Source organism: Hyperolius riggenbachi, chromosome 5 (genome assembly GCF_040937935.1).
Source record: "Hyperolius riggenbachi isolate aHypRig1 chromosome 5, aHypRig1.pri, whole genome shotgun sequence".
Lineage (NCBI taxonomy): Eukaryota > Metazoa > Chordata > Amphibia > Anura > Hyperoliidae > Hyperolius > Hyperolius riggenbachi.
In genome coordinates this window covers 184,711,955-184,734,752 of record NC_090650.1, presented here as the reverse complement: position 1 = coordinate 184,734,752, position 22,798 = coordinate 184,711,955, and the positions used below count along the sequence as shown (strand labels likewise).

At 42.5% G+C, this 22,798-nt stretch overlaps 1 protein-coding gene across 5 annotated transcripts in view; it reads left to right on the top strand.

Annotated features, from left to right (window-relative positions):
• Nucleotides 1-22,798, top strand: part of SLC12A7 (solute carrier family 12 member 7) — a 715,067-nt gene that overhangs the window by 414,015 nt on the left and 278,254 nt on the right. For all 5 annotated transcript variants that reach the window (XM_068236473.1, XM_068236472.1, XM_068236469.1 and 2 more), the window contains 2 exons: nt 2,500-2,674; nt 21,384-21,502. In XM_068236473.1, the coding sequence (XP_068092574.1) occupies nt 2,500-2,674; nt 21,384-21,502 (294 nt within the window). The remainder of the gene's footprint in view (nt 1-2,499; nt 2,675-21,383; nt 21,503-22,798) is intronic.

The following is a 22,798-nucleotide window of genomic DNA, read 5'->3' as shown; positions in this document are numbered from 1 at the left end:
AAAGGGGGATGAGAGGCACCTGGATCATGGTAAAAACAGTTAAAATAGGAGTGAAGTGGCTTACCTCAATGACTACAAAGTCAGATAATGACAAAGCACTTTAATATGCATTTGGCAATGCGTTAGTGCATATTAAAGTTATTTATCATTATCTGACTTTGAGGTAAGCCACCTCACCCCTACTATTTTACCTGTTTTTTTGCTGTTTTATCATCATCTGGCCTCTTATACTTGTTTACAAAATAGTGTTAAAAAAAAACATGGATATTTGTCGGTTGGTTAAAAAAAAACATGGATATTTTTCGGTTGGTTAAAAAAAACATGGACACTTGCCGGGCAGTTAAAAAAAACATGGACACTTGACAGGTGGTTCACTAGGACACTTGCCGGATGTCCTGCAGCCCTGCAGGAAACCAGTTCACAGCTTTGGGGGGGGGGGGCACAGAGGCATGGCGGTAAACGACCCCGGAAGCAACCTCTTGCTTTCAGGGTCACTTCAAACAACAGAAAAAATGGGGATTTAAATGTGACGTTTACATAAACGGCGGGAAATTACTCTACCAGTGCGCACTTAGGGCTTGTTTACACTATGAGCGATTTCGGGGGCTTTGTAAGTGCTGGCGATTTTAAAAATCGATTTAAAAGCGCTTATGCAATGTTGCGCTATGTGAGCTTTCTTTCCGATCGCAAACATGGGTCCTGCACCATTTCCTGAGTGTTTGAGCTGCAATGCAAGGTATGGGGAAATCGCAAAGCGCTATGAAAATCGATTTGTTGAGTGCTTTTGCTCACATTAATGTTGCATTAGTAACATTTAGTTCCAGGTCAAAGCGTTCATTTCCTGATTGTATACAGGAAGAAAATCTCTAATCGCCTAACAAAAGCACTTAGAAAAGCGCTTAACAAAACACAAATCGCTCTGAAAGCGCAGGGAAAAGTGATTTTAAAAAGCAGCCACAAAAGCGCTCAGCACTTGCAATTGCGCTGGCGATTTATTATGTGAACTAGGCTTACTACAATAAAAAAAACACACAAAATCCAGGCTCCTCCTCTTGAGCTAGGACATTTAAACACTTGCAGATGTAATAGGAAGGTGTTGGAAGGGGCGTGGCAAATAAAACAGCAAAGTCAAAATGAATTTCCGCACACTCATGCAAATCCTCATGCGAATCAGTTGACAAAAATCATGCAGCAATCAATGCTGTCCCTACAGCTAAGTTAAAAGCTGGGATCTTCATTACAAGAATAGTCTCTTGCGTAGTCACATACACCGCATAGGTGTAGTATGTGTCCTAACTCTGGCCTTGTAACATGCATAGCACAAACCTGCACGCATTCAGCGCATCAAACCATATCTAGGGAATAGGAGCACATATCCTTACCGTCCTCCCTGGGACAGATAGTGCATCTGACTAATCCTGCAAGGAGGCTGCTAATACCTACATATGTATCATGCAAACACACCAATGAGCTGTGTGTGTTTAAAATAATAGGGGAAGTGGGAGAGCACTAGATAATCCTAGCCACAAGGATCAAATGCAGTACAATTAAAAAAAAACACAAAACCCAGGCTCCTCACCTGAAGGAGGTTTTGATGCGCTGAATGCATGCATGTTTGTGCTATGCATGTTACAGGGCCAGAGTTGGGACACATACAACACTGGGCTACCTCTACGCAGTGTATGTGACTACGCAAGAGACTTTATTCTTGTAACCAAGATCCCAGCTTTTAACTTCGCTGTAGGGACAGCATTGATTGCTGCATGATTTTTGTGAATGGATTCGCATGAGGATTTGCATGAGTGTGCGAAAGTTCATTTAGACTTCACTTAGTACAGTCATTGCCAGTTCTTAGAGCAAGCAATGGTGGATGTGCTTGTGCTTAGCTCAGCTGCTGTTAGACACCGAAAACACAGAGCTTTAAAAGTAATTGATTACCTGTTATGGACCCTGAGCTTTTCTGCAGAGAAGCGGGTATGTAACACATACACTATAACATCAGTTAAACAACAAGATTACTAAGTAGACTGGTCAGACAGGTGGAGTAAAGCTGCCACTAACGGTCCAATTTCTAGTGAAAAATCGTTTGAGCGATCAGAAATTCTGATCGGATTGATTGTAAATAATCTCCATTGGTGGACACAATAGATTATGAACAAGTGAAAAAAATGTCGCCCAAATGAATGTTCGTCGAACGAAAATTTGGATTTTCTTGGTGGTCGTGATAGATAGGAAGCAATGATTGGTTAGTTGATGGTGTAGTGAACGATTTTTCGTCCGATCAGAATTTCTGATTGAACGATTTTTCGCTATAAATTGGACCGTTAGTGGCCAGCTTAAGATGGAATTAGAACAATAATGGTTTTATGTAGAGTTAAGAGATTTTGTAACACACTTATATGCTTTTATTGACTTTTTTTATTTATGTATTTAGCTCCAGAATGAAGAAATAAAAATAAACAAATGGCTCTAATTTTCACATACATTTTTTTTGTACAGATTTGGTGAATCCGTTAGTGGCCAACTTGTGATAGGTACTTTGGCTTGGCCATCTCCTTGGGTAATTGTTATCGGTTCTTTTTTCTCTACTTGTGGTGCCGGACTCCAGAGTTTGACAGGAGCACCTCGTCTCCTACAAGCCATTGCAAGAGATGGAATAGTGCCTTTCCTTCAGGTAAAACACAATATTATCACAATAATAAGAAAGGCCATCACCATATTCGTGCCTGAAATCAGTTTGAGTGAGAGAAGGGGCTTGTTACTCCTTCCATTACCGATCAAAGTGCCAGTAGTGAATGATGATCTAGCATCAATGAGATGCCGAGCGTCATTTACAGCTTTTCCACTATTTCACTACTGTCTATACACAGAATAGTATGGGGAAATCTAGTGGGCAAAAATAAAAAATACATCTATTAAAAAAAAAAAAAATCCCCCAGTTTTAACCCCTCATTTCCCACCATCTATAAACTGTAGATAGGAGGGGGAATGTTTTTTTTTTTTGAAAAGTGACAGTGTAAAAAAAAATAAATCAAAGTTACCTTAGGTACACTGCTGTTTTAACTACATGAGGACCCTGGGCTTACACCCCCCTAGTGACCAGGCTGTTTTTTACTAAATAGGCCACTGCAGCTTTAAGGGCTCGCTGCAGGGCCTTACAACTCAGCACACAAGTCCCAGAATGTTTATTTTTTTTGTGTAAATAAAGATAGATAGATAGATATAGATATTTATTTATTTAAATAAAATCGGCTATTTTTTTTTTTAATAGTGTGGCCAGCCCTTCCCCCCGCAAGCCAATCACCATGATCGGCTGTCATAGGCAGCAGCCTATGACAGCCGATCACTCCTGAGCCTGCTAGGGGGTCACACGGCTGTCCCCAGTACAGCGCTGCCGTAGATCACAGCGGTGTACACTGTAAATAGATGGCATTTTCGCCATCTAACAGTCTCCTAGCGGAGGTTGTCGCTGGGAGACTGATGACGGAGCTGCGTCATTCAAGCGGAGATGCACGCAATGCGATCTCCTGCAAATCCCCGCCCCAGGACTTGACGGCAATTGGCATTAGGCAGTCCTAAAAGGTTTCAATTACAATGCATGAGTAATTTGCATGAGTAATTGGATTGACTTCAGCTGCATCTTATCAGTTGTTTGAACAATAGCAAACAACTTTTTTTGGTTGTTTCAACAACAAAAGTTGTTTGATATTTGTGCATTTAAAAGACTTCTGTTGAGCATGTGTATGAGGCTTTAGATAAGCTAGCAGAGGCAAGGGAAGAGGAAAAATACTTTGTCAAGGTGAGGTGCACAGGTGCCAGAATAAATACTATATTTATGGTAAGGGTCAATAGAGTCCTCTCCTGAGGCTCTACAAATCTCTCAGGGGTGTCCTTTTTCTCCCCTCATATTTACCTTAGCCCTGGAGCACTTCCTGTGTCACGTTAGGAGCAATGTGAACATCACTGGATTGGCAATCGGAGACAACATGTAAAAAGTGTCTGTGTAGGCAGATAATCTGTTCTTTATTACTAATCCAGGGATAGCAGTCCTAAATCTGATTGAAGCATTCAGTAGACTTGTCTCTCTCTCTCTCTCGCTCATTAAAATTATGACAAGTGTGAGACCCTTAATGTTAGTCTACAAATGAAAATGCAGAAACAGATTGTGGCACAATCCCCTTTAAATGGAACCCGAAACACATAACCTACTTGGAAACTAAATTAACCCCAGGTATTTAGGACATTATTAGTAACAAGCCCCCCCCCCCCCCCCCCCCCTATTCTAGATACCTCGGCTTCAGACCTCAAAAAAAAATGGGACTATCCATATTTCTTATGGATTTGCCAGATCTATGTGATTAAAATTAATCGGATGCCCCGCTTACTGTACCTTCCAAAACTTGCCTTACCATCTTCATCTAAACTTCTTTCCTAAAACAGGCACAGATGATTTTCAATAGATATATATAGAAAGGCAAACCCCTGAGAATTAACAAATTCTATGTAACCCAAGCAGTCTGGGGAATTAGCCATCCCCGATGTCCAAGATTCCTATGCCGCAGTGCTTGCGAGAATACTAGACTGGCACAGACACTCTCAAACTAAGCAATGGGTAGGAGTTGGACAGACCCTCTTCCCATATCCTGTGATAACGTTCCTTGGGCACCACAAAACCCACACCCATCATCAAACTTTTTCATGGTGCTTACCACCCCACCTACCCACGTCTTTAACAAAACACGCTCCTCCGAAAATTTTTTACCTTGGCCCATTCTTCTCCTCTCTGTCTACAATAATCCAGAGTTACCACAAGGGTGCGTAACTGGCTGCTTAAGAGAATGGAGACCATAACAGATGGCTGTCACTTACAGAGCTGAGGAATACATTTATAAACCAAAGATTAGATTGGCGGGGCCAATCACAGATCAGACATCTGATATGTAGATTAAGTGCGACAACAGCAAGTAGAACATCCTTGGCTGAATTTGATGATCTAAGCAGCACAACTGGTAATGATGGTGCACAAACATCAAATTTTTGCGTTCGCAATTTTACTTTGAGAGTTCGCGGCGAGCTCCATAGACTTTAATAGGCAGATGAACTTCAAAACTTTCAGGGCATCTCTGCAGACACAATTACTTAAAAAAAAAAAAAGTATAAATAGTGTACCAAAACCCAGACAGTGGCGTAACAGAGGAGGATCAACTGCGAAATAGTCGCCCAAAAAATATGTATTTTGCGCAAACACTTTTTAAATGGTTATTTTTAAAGTTTAATAACCGGCGACTTTAGCGGTTAATAGCAAAGCACCATACATGCTATAAAAAACTAATTTTCAGGATAAGTTAAAGTGCACCAGAGCGGTGGAAAAAAGATTTGATACTCACCTGCGGCTTCCTCCTGCTGCATAAATACATCTGAGTCCCACGCCGTCCTCCCGTGGTCTGCCCTTCAGCCGCGATAAGCCCCGGTAACAGGCTCAGTCAGGTCCAGTTTGGGTCTTCTGTGCATGTGTGGACCTCCTGCGCATGCGCAGTAGACCCAGACTGATGCGACTGAAAAAGTTACCGGGGCTGATTGCAGCTGAATGGCAAACCGCGGGAGGACGGCGTGGGACTCGCACGTGTTTTGATGCGAAAGGAAGCAGCGGGTGAGTATCAAATCATCTTTTTTTCACAGCTCTGGTTTACTTTAAGAAGGACAGTGGGAACAAGAGAAAAAAACATTTTTCAAAAAGACGTACTTTTTGAGAAAATTGTCAAAGTTAGAGGAAAAAAGTCTATATTTAAATGTGGAAAAATGACAGATAATGCATCAACATGTATGTAAATGTATTTTTTTTTTTTTACATGTTCACAGTGTGGTAAATAAAAAAACAAAAACAAATGACGTGAGTCCCCCCTCCTGAGCCTCTTTAATCCCTTGTCCCGATGCAGGTTTGGATAGCCAGAATGTGGAGCCCTGGCAGCATGGGGCTTCACACCCCGAGCTATACCAGCCAGCATGGTCTATAGTATGGGGGGGGGGGCTCTGGAGGAGAGGGATGGTCAAGCCTCCCCCTCTTCCCCAGAGCCCTTGTCCAATCCATGCACGAGGGGCTCTTTCTCACCTTCGGTCTCCCAGGAGAGGTGGGGGCTTACGGCGCCCTGGAAAAGGCTTTATGGTGGCATCCTGGAGTTCCCTTTAAGAAGGGGAGATCCCCAGATGCCAGACTCCTCCCCAGGAGAAATGAGTATAGCGGTACTAAGTATAGCTGAGAATCCTATGCAGGAGAACAGAGGCTCCAAAAGGATAAAAGGAAGCTAAATGAGCTTAAAAACCAAATTCTTGGTAAATGGAGGAGGTAGTGGTGGACTTACCTCCTCAAAGTAGACACACAACGACTGTAGTAAACACAGTCAATATAATTTATTTATGAACTCCAAATATGCAACGCGTTTTGCAGGTTTGATCCCGCTTCATCAGGCAATAACAACGGAGCAATAGCATATGTGGACAGTAGAAGAGCCAGACACCTCTGGCTCTTCTACCGACCACATATGCTATTGCTCCTTTTTTATTGCCTGATGAAGCGGGATCAAACCTGCGAAACGCGTTGCATATTTGGAGTTCATAAATAAAATATATTGACTGTGTTTACTACAGTCGTTGTGTGTCTACTTGGAGGAGGTAAGTCCACCACTACCTCCTCTATTTACCAAGCATTTGGTTTTTAAGCTCATTTAGCTTCCTTTTATCCTTTTGGCGCCTCTGTTCTCCTGCTTAATATTGAGTCCACCCTGGGTGGAGGGTTGAACCCCCTTTTTCTCATCTACAGAGAGTGACTTCTTGTTCCTGAGTGGGGTCAGGAAAATCTCCCCACCTGCCTTTACAGTGGTTGCCTAATGGTAACCCTGGTTTGTGAGTATTAATATTTACTCTATCTAGTAACCATTTACCAGTACATATTACACTATTGGGGCTCTTGGTGTTCCTTGTTTTTAGCTGAGAATCCTGTCCCTCCTGACGCTGCACCGCAGGCTCCCGCTGTTCTCACCGCCTTCCACACCTATCACTCCCACCTATGCCATGCACTAGATGCCACCATGGGTGGGTGTGATAGGTGTGGGCAGGTGGGGAGGACAGCGGGAGCTAGCAGTGAAGCATCTGCATGGGACAGAGATCTCGGCTATACTGATATAGCTGAGAGCAAAAGCATCTTTGAATTTCCCTCCAGGGCTCCCCATTGATTCCTTCACAGCCCAATGGGGAACCTCCTGATATTGTTGTTGTTTTCTTATTTTTTTTTTAACTCTTTGTGGAAATGGGTAAGGGATACTCTGTACTCCTATACTCATTTATCCTGGGGATGGGGCTGGCATCTGGGGTCGCCTTCTTAAAGGGGACTCCCAGATGCCACCATGAACCCCCCCCCCAACAGGGCATCGTAGGCCCCCACCTCCTCCTGGGGCACCAGAGATGGGGAAGAGTCCCTTGTCCACGGATTGGGCAAGGGCTCTGGAGAAGAGGGGGGAGCTCGGCTGCCCTCCAGAACCCCTCCATACCGTGGACCATGTGGGCTGGTTTAGCTCAGGGTGCAAAGCCCCAATTGGCCCGGGGTTCTGCATTCTGGTTATCCCAGCCTGCATGGGGGACAAAGGGTTAAAGACGTTCGGGAGGGGGGGACCCCCAAAATTTTTTTTCCCACACTATATTAAATAGTATATATAGCATATTAAAAAAGCACATTTATATACATGTTAATACATTAGCTGTCATTTTACCACATTTTATTATAGACTTTTTTTCTTTTTACATTAACATTGATTTTCTCCAAAACTACAAGGTCTTTTTTGCTCTTGTACCCACTGTCCTCCTTAAAGGGGAACTGAAGAGAGAGGTATATGGAGGCTGCCATGTTTATTTCCTTTTAAGCAGTACCAGTTGCATGGCAGCCCTGCTGATCCTCTGCCTCTAATACTATTAGCCATAGTCCCTGAACAAGCATGCAGCAGATCAGGTGTTTCAGACTTTAAAGTCAGATCTGACAAGACTAGCTGCATGCTTGTTTCTGTTGTTATTTAGATACTACTGCAGATAAATAGACCAGCAGGGCTGCCATGCAACTGGTATTGATTAAAAGGAAATAAATATGGCAGCCTCTGTATACCTCTTACTTCAGTTCCCCTTTAACCACCTTAGCGGTATGGACGAGCTCAGCTCGTCCATTACCGCCAGAGGGTGCCGCTCAGGCCCTGCTGGGCCGATTTTAATGAAATAAAGTGCAGCACACGCAGCCGGCACTTTGCCAGCCGCGTGTGCTGCCTGATCGCCGCCGCGAGCAGCGGCGAAAGAGGGTCCCCCCAGCCGCCTGAGCCCTGCGCAGCCGGAACAAATAGTTCCGGCCAGCGCTAAGGGCTGGATCGGAGGCGGCTGACGTAAGGACGTCGGCTGACGTCCATGACGTCACTTCGCTCGTCGCCATGGCGACGAAGTAAGCAAAACACGGAAGGCCGCTCATTGCGGCCTTCCGTGTTACTTTTGGCCGCCGGAGGCGATCAGAAGAACGCCTCCGGAGCGCCCTCTAGTGGGCTTTCATGCAGCCAACTTTCAGTTGGCTGCATGAAATAGTTTTTTTTCTTTATTTAAAAAAAACCCTCCCGCAGCCACCCTGGCGATCTTAATAGAACGCCAGGGTGGTTAACATACCCTGCAAATGTGGTGTTTCTAGCACGTACGGAGGCTTTACTACTATTAACAGCTAAAGTTGGCAGCCATTGACTAATGTTAAATGCGAACGCAAATTTTTGAGACAAAAACGTTTGCATTAAAGCAAGCTGTGATGTCCTCCGGGAACTGACCGTTGGCGAACTGTTCTGGCTCTGTCTCTAGATAATTATAATTATTTTTAATTGCTTTTGAGTCACCGCTATGCACTTTACCACATGATTCCCCAGGCAAACAATTAATTTATTTAATACTTTGACATGTGACTGTTTATAATTGTTATTTAGGGGCCTGTGACCCTGGCTGGCTGCTTGTTTTTAATTGTTTTTAATCATTGAGCTGGCTATGAATAAAGATTCTTTCATTTGATCTTATTGTCTCAGGCCCATTTCATATATATATATATATATATATATATATATATATATATATATATATATATATTTGCTCATGGCTATTTTTTTATAACATTTATGATTTATGAGGGGGACCTTTTTGTTCTTTCATATTATAAGACTAAAATGTGCATCTTTGCCCACAAATCCATAACCATTGTTGTTCGTATCCAAGAAATTAACTACAAAATTCTAAACTCTTGGTATTATACACCCCAAGGATTAAACCAGATATTTCCAGACAAAGATCCAAATTGTTGTCAATCTAAAGGTTGCCACACACCATACAATTTTTTTAAATATCTGTTCAATTTAAAGAGTAACTGTTATGCATGAATTTAACAAATAGTTCTGGATATCCCTCTTTAATAAAGCCTAAAAGGATGCTAAAAAGGCATTGGCAGAGTGAAAAATCATTCTCACTTTTAAACTAATATGATTTATAAATAATCTTGCTTCCAGCTCCTAACTCGTAAGCAGAGCCGCAAAAGAGAAGTAGCAGTGTATGCTGGGCGGCTTTTTTTTTTTTTTCTCTGCTACTCCCTGTTCCTCCCCTTCATTTAATATTCCTCCCCTTATGCAGTAGTGCAGCCTAATTGGCTGCTTCCTCTGGCCCTCAAGTTTTCCATACCCATGCCTCTGTTCCTCTCTGATCGGCAATACAGACCTGCCTGCCTGCGTAAGGGGCTCTGCAGAGTGGGGTAAAGATGGCAAGCGGCACACTCCAGAGACCCCTGCTGCTGGTGGCAAGGCTGGGTATCTAGGTAGTGTGTAAGTGCACGGAGAGGTGGACTTCATATAGCGGCAGTGTGGCTCATCTGCAGCGGCTCCCTCCTCCAGCATTGTGTATGTGTCTGTGAAGCTGCAGCTGCCAGCAACTACTTGGTTCCTGGATTGCTGATGACAGCAGCCTCACATACACTATCCCTATGGCTTTACTATGCCTATGACATTACTCTGGAAATTACGGTCTTGCATATGTGTCAAAACGATATCCATCTTCATCATACACCGTGAGCGCTACCTCTTGACATATAAGTCATACACTATGCTGGAAAGGGAGTCACTGCAGATTAATCCGCACTGCTCTGTATTTAAGGAAAAAAGAAAAACACAGGGCGGCCAGAAACCATCAGCGCTCTCCTCTCCTTCTCCTCCTAAGGTGGCAGACCGTGTCCACCTCCTCTGCGTTCTGTCCGGGAGGATCTGTCACTGGGCAGAGGCTCTGACAGTTCCAGGAGCAGAGGTGATGAGCGGGAGGACTCTGGGCTCGCATTACTCACGGATAGCAAAGGGAAACTCTGCTTTAAGTAGAAGGAGGGGGAGGAATACCAGTTGCATCAGCCTTCTTTATCTGCTGCTAAAGTTTCCTTACTGAAGGTTGGCTGGCAGCAGAACATACAGTATATTAGCTTAGCTTACTACGATAACTACTAGGATTGGTAGTGCAGCACTAATAATGGGTGACTGTGAGCAAGTGTGGTTTAGCACTTCATGCAGACAGACTGGCTACTTTGCTCAACTACTGAGCAGCAGGTAGGAGTGTCTGAGGGCTGGGAAGAGGGAGTTCTAATGCATATTAAATCAAAAGGAGAAGAGCAAACGGTAAGGGAGGAAATTACATCACAATTGGCTTCATACACAGTCATCCTAAAATGGATCCTCTCAGGAATATAAATCTCTTTATTTAATATATATAATTCACTGCAAAGCAAAACATGGACAGTGCAATGCATATGTTGTGTAAGTATAGCAAGTATCCAGGCGCTGCATCCTCACAAGTTTGCCTTTTGCAACAAAAAGTCTAGAACCAGCCTTGGATGCATGAAATCATACAAAGGCTCAGCGGTAAAGCATATCCTTAATGCAGCTAAAGTGAGAGTGGCGAGACTCTGTGGCACACCCAGAACCCCTAGCGTAAAATAATTGATCTAAGAACTAGATACAGTGCAGGAAATGGAAAATTAGGCTCTCCATGCTATAAAAATCTGAACAATTCTCAAAAATTTGAATACTCTGGATTATGTACAGGGAATCTGAGGAATTTAAAACTAGACTATCCCCGGGCTAGGCAAAGAATGTGAAAGGTTACCCTGGCATTGATGCCTGGCATGATTTATTTCACTCATGGATTATTGCTGGGCGACCTGTCTGCAGACCTTGTGAACCTAGAAGTTCTTACAATTATTTCTCTTTTTTTGTTTTGTTTCTTGTTATCTGATGTTGACTGTTGATATATGCGCAGCATAACATGAGATGCTCATATTTTGTTAATATACACTGGTAAACAGTACATGTCTTACACAGAGTGACGCATCCCTTACCAGACCCGTGAGGAATATCCTTAAAGAATCCTACATACATATATCTATTCTCAGCGGTATATAAACCAGAATGGCTAAGGGCAATTTATGAACATGAAGGCAATCAGATTCTGAGTCGGTGCTGTCAGCTCAGAACCCAGCAGAATAGGGATAGAAATATCCAAAAAAGGAAGCCCTGGTCTGTTGATAGAGACAACACTAAATGGAATCAGTTGCCAAAGTCAACAGATTCCCAGAGTAAGCAATGACGCCAAACTAAATGTGGGAGGCAGACTATCTCGATTTGTTCCAGAGTGGCAACTTATGACAAAGAATCATTTCATTCTGGAACTAATCAAAGATGGTTACAAGATCTTGTTTGCTCAGAATCCTCCTTTAAGATATGTAAAGACTCTGATGCCAAAAGAAAGAGAGAGAAACATTGCTTTACAAGATTTATTGCAGGACATGCTAGACAGAGATGTCATAAAAGAAGTTCCTCCACAGGAGATAAGGCAGGGGTTGTATGCCAGGATCTTTCTGATAAAAAAAACAACTGCCAAATTCAGGATGTTTCTGAATTTAAAACCGCTAAACCCTTTCATTTGCTACGAGAAGTTCAAAATGGAGACTGTATTCTCAATGAGAAATCTACTGAGTCTGGATGTGTTTATGATCAACATAGACTTAACAGACGCCTACTGGCAGGTGCCCATAAGAGAGAGATCACAAAAGTACTTGAGGTTCAGCATTCAAGAAGAGCATGGAACCAGGCACTATCAGTTCTCCTGTCTCCCATTCGGGATATCATCAGCCGCAAGGATATTCACTAAGGTGATGGCAGAGTTAGTAGGCAGTTTACATCGAGAAGGGATTAGTATTATCCCATATCTGGATGATCTGCTAGTAATAGCAGACAATGCAGTACTATTGGAAAGAGACAAAAACAGAGTAATAGAACAATTACAAAATGCAGGTTGGTTGATAAACTACCAGAAATCCAACCTAAACCCTACCCAGACCATACAGTTTCTGGGGTTCATTATAGATTCTCCCTGTCAGAGATTGTTTCTGCCAGACAAGAAAATCGAAAAGATTCTTTCCACCATAAGCAACTTCCAGGAATCAGAGACAATAGCCATGCGTCAATTAATGTGTGCTAGACCTGTTAACTTCAACAGCGCCTACAGTATTCTGGGCAATGGCTCATGTAACATCGCTCCAGAATTGGTTACTAACAAACTGAGACAAAAGTCAGAATTCGCTAGAGACTGTACTATTCATTCCAGAGTAAGAGTCGCTATCCTGGTGGAAAGAGCAAAGAAACTTGCAAGTAGGAAGGTTGTGGAGACTTCCAATCTCAAAGATAGTTACAACAGACAAGTCTAACAGGTTGGGGCGCTCATCTGGAAGGTCTGTGCTTTCAGGGGAGTTGGTCAGTCCAGACAACTCAGGAGTCATCCAATTACAGAGAACTAAAAGCAGTAGATATGGCATTGACTAAGGCAGCAGAAAGTCTTCTAGGTCACCATGTTCAGATCCGACAATGTGACAGTAGTCGCCTACATAAACAGGCAAGGGGGGACAAGAAGTTATTGGAACTTTCATTAAAGATTCTGGACTGGTCAGAAAATAATCTGTTATCAATATCAGCAGTCCACCTAAAAGGAACTTTAAACAAAATGGTGGACTTATTGAGCAGACAAAGGATGTCCAACTCAGAGTTGATGCTAAATCCAAGACTGTTCCGTACAATAGCAAAAGAATGGGGAGATCCGGAGATCGATCTGTTCGCCAACCTAGAGAACAGTCAATGTGCAAAGTTCTTCTCTTTAGACCCAAGGGGGGCATACGGGATAGATGTCTTAGCCCAGAACTGGACATTCAAACAGGCCTATGCCTTTCCTCCGATGTCAGTAATTCCTCTAGTACTCCAAAAGCTAAAGTCCTCAAAAATGTCTCTTATACTGGTAGCACCAAATTGGTCAAAAAGAACGAGGAACCCACTACTTCTGTCCATGTTAAAATGGAAACCATGGTCACTTGTACAAAATGAACAAGAGAAACACAAGTGGATGTAGATACCAAATTTACATCTCAAAGCGTGGTATCTGAGGGGATGTTCTAAATGCTAGGGGCCATTCCAATCGAGTTATTAAAACAATTCTAAACAGCAGGAAAAAAGTAACAAGATCTATTTATGCTAAATACTGGAAAACGTTTCTATCTTGGAAAGAAAAAACACGTTATAAACAAAATAATATATCTACTATCCTTGAATTCTTGCAGGATGGGTTAGCTAGAGGAATGGCACTGACCACGATAAAAGTACAAGTGGCAGCATTGTCAGTATTTCTTGATAAGAGACTAGCAACGGACCTGTTGATTAGAAGATTTTTCAAGTCAGTAGAAAGATCGAAACCAATTATTAAATTCCATCCAAAATGGGATCTATCCTTAGTTCTTAACGCTCTGATGTAAGAGCCGTTTGAACCTTTGAAAGAAATTTCTTTAAGATATTTAACAATGAAGACGATATTTTCAGTTGCCATAACCTCGGCAAGAAGAATTGGAGAGCTTGAGGCACTCAGTTCTGAGGAACGTTTTTGTTCGGTTTTTGATAGGTTGGTACTAAGGACGGTAGAGGAATTTCTACCGAAAGTATCATCAATTACCAATAGAAGTCAAGAAATTGTATTGCCTTCTTTATGTAAAAATGCCATTAATTTGAAGGAAAAGAAGTGGCAGACGTTAGACGTAAGGAGATGTCTTTTGACTTACCTTGAAAGGGTGAAGAAGCTCAGGAAGTCTACAGGTATTTTTATCAACTTCTCAGGAAGTAGAGTAGGAGAAAAGATGCCAAAATCCTCAATAGCAAGATGGTTGAAACCATGTATTGCAGAAGCTTATAAAAAGAAGGGTCTACAGTCACCAAAAGATATTACAGCACATTCTACTAGATCCATGGCAACAACCTGGGCCTATAGGGCTGGGACATCAGCATCAGACATCTGTAAAGCTGCAACCTGGAAGAACATGAACACGTTCATAAAACATTATCGGTTGGATTTGATGTCAGCAGGAGCAAAAGTCCTTTGGAAGAAAGGTCCTGCAAGCTGTGGTCCCTCCCTAAGGTGAGTGATACTTTATCATCTCAATGTCACTGTCCTGGAGGGTTAGACGAAAAAAACAGAATTGGTTCCTGGTAATTCTATTTTTGATAACCCTCCAGGACAGTCTTAGTTCCCACCTGTAAGCATCATGTATTTTGATGTGGGTGAAGATAAAAGTAAGGCATACTATATACAAGGTTCAGGTCATTGATTACAATTGAGATACGGATACCTGGGAAACAAATTATTAGAGAGCTCACGCAGGTGTTTCCTGTTCCGGGGGGCAGAGCCCTATCTCAATGTTACTGTCCTGGAGGGTTATCAAAAATAAAATTACCAGGAACTAATCCTGGTTTTCACAAGCTTTTAGACCCTAAAAACAAGAAGAAAAATATACCTCAGAGAGGTCTGCAGCAGCTCCTGCATGAAACTCACTCCGGCACGGGATTACCACCCTGTTCTGCGGCTTTCCATCCCGAGCCTGACTCTGGATTACTGCTAAGAAGGTTAAGATTTGCCATTTGGAAGAGAAGCTCAGTTGCACACTACCAGTTCAGGGCACCTCTGTTTGACCTAATTCCACTCCGAAGATTATCACGACGATAGAGGCAGAGATGGTGGCATGCCTACATTTGCAAAATATAAACATGATTCCATATCTGGATAATTTTTGGGGATATGACAACAGTCAATGAAAAGCATGTGCAGGGGTTGGACAAGCTTTCAGTAAGGAAACTAATGTCAGTATTAGGATTAATGACTTTAGCTTGGAGTAGGCACAGTTTCATTTTAGGGTCCTACAGTTACACAATCTAAGGAGTTGGGACAGGTCCCCCGATTCACTGGACCTCAAGATATTGATTGGCAAGGAAGTGAAAAATTCCTTAGACTGGTGAGAGTTTTAAGATTATTTCAAGAGGAGAAAACGATCCAGTCAGGTTAATGACTGATGCCAGTGCTTGCCGCTGGGGTGCTCACTGTGCACAGCAGTGGTGTTTTTTAGGGTAAGGCATTAAAGGGCCACTGTCTGGAGTGCCATTGGTCCTGGGGGTGCCATGCCCTGATTAAGCCCCACCACCTGAACTAAGCCATGCCCTCAAACTAAGCCATGCCCCCACGGTTGTTTGTACCTTCTGTGTCACCCCTGCCCGCCGTGTGTCCCTCTGTCCCACTGTGCCTCCTTCTGTCTTTGTGCCACCTTTAGTCCCCTGTGCCACCTTTAGTCCCCCTGTGTGTCCAGAGATGGATTAAAGTGAAATGGTGCCCTAGGTAAGCAACGACTTTGGGCCCACACTTATGGCCATCTAGCTTTTTGGCAAGATTTGTTGGTGGTTAGCATAAAACACACACACACAGGACTTCTTGCCTGGAGTAACAAAAAGGCTAGAAACACCCTTGATGCACAGTCTCAGGCACAAGGTCGATAGGCAAAGCAAATAGCAAACATTTCAGAGAATTATTGGCGGTAAAGAAGGCCTTGATGAGCTTCGAAGATATGATTTCTCAGAAGTTATTGTTTTCTCAGACAATATGGGGGGGGGGGGGGGGGTCACGTGATCCAGAGTTCTGATAGATTTGGCATTTGAGATTTTACTGAACCCAGAATCATGTCAGTAGAAGAGCCATTCAGGCTTCCGGTTCGAGAGGACCTACTGATTCAAGTCTACACTGCTCAAAAAATACAAGAATATGAGAGCCAAGAATAAATGAATGAAATATTCTTATTAAATATTTCTTCTTTACATAGTTGAATGTGCTGACAACAGAATCACACAACAATTATCAATGGAAATCAAATTTATCTACCCATGGAGGTCTGGATTTTGAGTCACACTCAAAATTAAAGTGAAAAAAACACTACAGGCTGATCCAACTTTGATGTGATGTCCTTAACAAGACAAAATGAGGCTTAGTACTGTGTATGGCCTCCAAATGCCTGTATGACCTCTCTACAATGCCTGGACATGCTCCTGATGAGGTGGTAGATGATCTCATGAGGGATCATCTCCAAGACCTGGTTTAAAGCTTCCACCAACTGCTGGACAGTCTGTGGTTCTATTTGGCATTGGTGGATGGAGTAAGACATGATGTCCCAGATGTGCTCAATTGGATTCAGGTCTGTTGAACAGGTGGGCCAGTCTATAGCATCAATGCCTTCGTCTTGCAGGAACTGCTGACACATTACAGCCACTTGAGGTCTAGCAATTTCTTCCATTAGGAGGAACTCATGGCCTACCACACCAGCATATGGTCTCACAAGGGGTCTGAGGATCTCATCTCAGTATCTAATAGCAGTCAGGATACCTCTGGCCAGCACATGGAGGGCTGTGCAGCCCCCCAAAGAATTGGCACGCCACCACATTATTGACCCACTGCCAAGCCTGTCATGCTGGTGGATGTTGCAGGCCGCAGAACGTTCTCCATGTCGTCTCCAGACTTTCACGTCTGTCACGTGCTCAGTGTGAACCTGCTTTCATCTTTGAAGAGCACAGGGCGCCAGTGGCGAATTTAACCTGTGCTAAAAGTCAAGCAAACATGGCCATAAAGGTATAAGTTTAAGCAAGGTGAATGATGAGTGAGCGTAGGAGCAGAGAGCAGGAGATAGTAAGCAAGGCTCACCTAAATGAAACGGTAGAAAGGCCTGGGGACAGCTGCATGGGCGCTCCTGTGCCCGTCCGACTAGTTCCGCCGAAGCTGCTTAGGGTCCCTTTTAACACAGGTTTAGATTTTCCCTTTTTTGGTCTTTTTAATATATATATATATACAGGATCTTCTCAAAAAATTAGCATATTGTGATAAAGTTCATTATTTTCTGTAATGTACTGATAAACATTAGGCTTTCATATATTTTAGATTCAAATACACACAACTGAAGTAGTGCAAGCCTTTTATTGTTTTAATATTTACAATTTTGGCATACTGCTCATGAAAACCCAAAATTCCTATCTCAAAAAATTAGCATATTCCATCCGACCAATAAAAGAAAAGTGTTTTTAAAACAAAAAAAAGGCAACCTTCAAATAATTATGTTCAGTTATGCACTCAATACTTGGTCGGGAATCCTTTTGCAGAAATGACTGCTTCAATGCGGCTTGGCATGGAGGCAAACAGCCTGTGGCACTGCTCAGGTGTTATGGAGGCCCAGGATGCTTCGATAGTGGCCTTAAGCTCATCCAGAGTGTTGGGTCTTGCTTCTCTCAACTTTCTCTTCACAATATCCCACAGATTCTCTATGGGGTTCAGGTCAGGAGAGTTGGCAGGCCAATTGAGCACAGTAATACCATGGTCAGTAAACCATTTACCAGTGGTTTTGGCACTGTGAGCAGGTGCCAGGTCGTGCCCGAAAAATGAAATCTTCATCTCCATAAAGCTTTTCAGCAGATGGAAGCATGAACCCACTTTTGAACCAGAAACAGCGGCAGAAGTGCCTGAACTGGGCTACAGAGAAGCAGCACTGGACTGTTGCTCAGTGGTCCAAAGTACTTTTTTTCGGATGAAAGCAACTTTTACATGTCATTGGGAAATCAAGGTGCCAGAGTCTGGAGAAAGACTGGGGAGAGGGAAATGCCAAAATGCCTGAAGTCCAGTGTCAAGTACCCACAGTCAGTGATGGTCTGGGGTGCCATGTCAGCTGCTGGTGTTGGTCCACTGTGTTTTATCAAGGGCAGGGTCAATGCAGCTAGCTATCAGGAGATTTTGGAGCACTTCATTCTTCCATCTGCTGAAAAACTTTATGGAGATGAAGATTTCATTTTTCAGCACGACCTGGCACCTGCTCACATTGCAAAAACCACTGGTAAATGGTTTACTGACCATGGTATTACTGTGCTCAATTGGCCTGCCAACTCTCCTGACCTGAACCCCATAGAGAATCTGTGGGATATTGTGAAGAGAAAGTTAAGAGACGCAAGACCCAACACTCTGGATGAGCTTAAAGAGACTCTGTAACAAATTTTTCAGCCTTAGTTCTTCTATCCTATAAGTTCCTATGCCTGTTCTAATCTGCTCTGGCTTACTGCAGTCTTTCCTAACTGCACTGTCTCTGTAATAAATCATTGTATCTTTCCTCTGTCCTGTTTGTCGGGCTAAGGATTGATTGTGTGGAATGTGCAGGGCTGCTTGTGATTGGTAGAAGCGATACACACCCTCTGCAGGCCCCCTGCACACTGTGAATGACTCACACACTATGCTTAGCTGAGCCTATTAGAAGCTGGTTAGTTTGTTTGTAAACACTGCCTAAAACTGTTAATTACAAGCCAGGATTGCAGCAGAGAGTGGCAGAAACAGCACAGAGGGGCACAGGAGAAAATAATGAATAGAATGGTATGCTTTTTATTGTAAGAATATTAGAGTACAGATTCTCTTTAAGGCCGCTATCGAAGCATCCTGGGCCTCCATAACACCTGAGCAGTGCCACAGGCTGATTGCCTCCATGCCATGCCGCATTGAAGCAGCCATTTCTGCAAAAGGATTCCTGACCAAGTATTGAGTGCATAACTGAACATAATTATTTGAAGGTTGACTTTTTTTGTTTGAAAAACACTTTTCTTTTATTGGTCGGATGAAATATGCTAATTTTTTGAGATAGGAATTTTGGGTTTTCATGAGCTGTATGCCAAAATCATCAATATTAAAACAATAAAAGGCTTGAACTACTTCAGTTGTGTGTATTTGAATCTAAAATATATGAAAGTCTACTGTTTATCAGTACATTACAAAAAATAATGAACTTTATCACAATATGCTAATTTTTTGAGAAGATCCTGTATATATATATATACTATACACTATATATTCCTCCGTAGAGGTCTTATTTAACCACCTTAGCGGTATGGACGAGCTCAGCTCGTCCATTACCGCCAGAGGGTGCCGCTCAGGCCCTGCTGGGCCGATTTTGATAAAATAAAAAGCAGCACACGCAGCCGGCACTTTGCCAGCCGCGTGTGCTACCTGATCGCCGCCGCAGCGTGCCGATCCGCCGCGTGCAGCGGCGAAAGAGGGTCCCCCCAGCCGCCCGGGCCCTGCGCAGCCGGAACAAATAGTTCCGGCCAGCGCTAAGGGCTGGATCGGAGGCGGCTAACGTCAGGACGTCACTCCGCTCGTCGCCATGGCGACGAGGAAAGCCAAGCAAGGAAGGCTGCTCATTGCAGCCTTCCTTGTTACTTCTGATTGCCGGAGGCGATCAGAAGAACGCATCCGGAGCGCCCTATAGTGGGCTTTCATTTGGCTGCATGAAATCGTTTTTTTTTTTTTTATTTAAAAAAAATCCTCCCGCAGCCGCCCTGGCGATCTCAATAGAACGCCAGGGTGGTTAAAGCACTAGCATATATATATATATATATATATATATATATATATATATATATATATATATACCTACAGGATCTTCTAAAAAAAATTAGCATATTGTGATAAAGTTCATTATTTTCTGTAATGTACTGATAGACATTAGACTTTCATATATTTTAGATTCATTACACACAACTGAAGTAGTTTAAGCCTTTTATTGTTTTTCTTATTGATGATTTTGGCATACAGCTCATGAAAACCCAAATTTCCTATCTCAAAAAATTAGCATATTTCATCCGACCAATAAAAGAAGTGTTTTTAAACCAAAAAAAAGTCAACCTTCAAATAATTATGATCAGTTATGCACTCAATACTTGGTCAGGAATCATTTTGCAGAAATGACTTCTTCAATGCGGCGTGGCATGGAAGCAATCAGCCTGTGGCACTGCTCAGGTGTTATGGAGGCCCAGGATGCTTCGATAGCGGCCTTAAGCTCATCCAGAGTGTTGGGTCTTGCGTCTCTCAACTTTCTCTTCACAATATCCCACAGATTCTCTATGGGGTTCAAATCAGGAGAGTTGGCAGGCCAATTGAGCATAGTAATACCATGGTCAGTAAACCGTTTACCAGTGGTTTTGGCACTGTGAGCAGGTGCCAGGTCGTGCTGAAAAATGAAATCTTCATCTCCATAAAGCTGAAGGCGGCGTCATCGCCGTCTATTTGCATGTACAGCTCTGCGATCGGCAGCAGCGCTGTACTGGGGACAGCCGTGTGACACGGCTCTCCCCCTGGGACACTGGAGAGCGGTCGGCTGTAATAGGCAGAAGCCTATGACAGCCGATTGCCATAATTGGCTGGCTGTAGGGAGGGAGGGAATAGTTTTAAAGAAAAAACTTTTGTTTTTAACAAAAGACAGTAACAAAAATATTTGTGAAAAAAAAAATAAACAATCTGAGTGCGATCAGACCCCACCAACAGAGAGCTCTGTTGGTAGGGAGAAAAGGGGGGGGGGATCACTTGTGTGCTGTGTTGTGCGGCCCTGCAGCTTAGCCTTAAAGCTGCAGTGGCCTATTTTAATAAAAATGGCCTGGTCACTAGGGGGGTTTAGCACTGCAGTCCTCAAGAGGTTAAGTCAAAATTTGCCAGGGGTATGAATAATTATGGGCAGCACTGTATATACAGCCAAAGCCATAAAGTTTTGAAAACATGGGAGTAACTGGGACAACCTACATTCAAATAACTGTAGTTCGTTCCCCTAGAATGTTGGTGCAGTGTAGATGCTATATTCCTTAAAAACAGTGTGCAAGTGTATCTAATAAAGCTGATGCTGTGTTAGAGGGAAAGGATGGTCACAACAAATATTGATTTGATTGAGTGCATTTGTGAGTGTGATTGTGCTTTTGTTTTTTCTATCTGTTGTTTCATAGGTTGCAGAAACTGTTCATTGTGTTGTTTCTGAAAGCATCCATTCTCACATATATTTTTTCAATAATAAACACAAATGAAGAACCACAGATTTGTCCAGATTGGCGGCTTTGATGCCTATTTGCACTGACTTTGTGGTTTGTTTTATTTAGGTGTTTGGTCATGGAAGAGCCAATGGAGAACCTACATGGGCTCTGTTATTGACAGCAGGCATATGTGAAATTGGTATCCTAATTGCTTCTTTAGATAGTGTTGCACCGATTCTGTCAATGTAAGTCATGTACTTTAAATTCTTTCTTGTGTATGTTTTGAACCAGAGCTGCAAAATTCTCCTTATTTCCAATAGATTCACTGCATAGCTCTAAGAACAAGCTCCTTTTTTAATGAAAAAAAAAGTCTGAAAGGTTAAAAGTTTGTTTCATTCCCTCAGGCTGTTGATGAAGAGATTGTTCTTTTAGGGTTTTCAGAGTGTGCAAAGTACAAAGAGAGAAACCTTATCAGTCTGAAAACAGAAGTATGCTGCTTGGATTATTGAAGTAAATATTATGCTAGAAGATGAACTGTCTTTTGCAAAATGGCCACTTTCACGCTACCTTCATATGTTCAGGGGAAGGCATGTCTGGGGGGTGTCAGGATTACCATTAACCCATATGAATTTGCTTTTGGGACACTAGTGGCAGATTAGACAACTGTGTAGTCAATAAGGTGTTGGGTTACAGTTTGTTTTTGTATGTTGTACTGGACTGTAGTTCTGCTTAAAAGTGGTATTATACTCAAATTTCAACTATGTGCTAAAGCATTATACACAGTATAGAATTAACAGCTAATCTGACATCTGACCTCATTTAGCTGCTAATTGCTAAGTTTGCCATTGCTGGCCAGTATTATCAGATTGTTTTGGAAGTGTAATAAACTGTGTAAACGGGGGAAGCAGATAACTTTCTTTTCTTTATTTGCTCACTAATTATTTAATGAGCAATCAATTTAATAATGTGTCCTGTAGCTGGCATTGATATTAACTAACTTCAGTGGGGTTTACATGTGCATACAAAGAACATCAGGGTGTCTTATAGTGTTTCATATTCATGTTTTTACTATGTTTAATGCATTAGAGCAAAAATCTAATTTTGAGTGTAACCCCACATTAAAGTAAACCTGTAGTTTCTGGGACACTAAAAGTTAGATACTTACCTAGGTAAAGGGAAGCCTCTGGATAGTCCAGGAAACCTACTGTATTTCCTCATCTCATTTTCTCCCTGTTCCTTTAGATTGTACGCTCGCAAGAGGGCTTTCTCCCTCGTGTGTCTTCTTGTACAATGCTGTATGTTTTGTTAATCACCATATGATTGTCACTGTAACTTGCTGTATATTGTCTACCACTTCTATATTATTCACCTATGTCTGCATTGTCATGTTTACCAATGTCTGTATATTTTTCCCTTGTTTGTTTCTTCCATTGTACAATGCCTGAAAACATGATGGCACTATATAAATCATTAATAATTATCACATTAGGATAAAGTATGTCTATAGTTTGTGAGTAAATCTGTGAGCCTTTTGCAAAGGA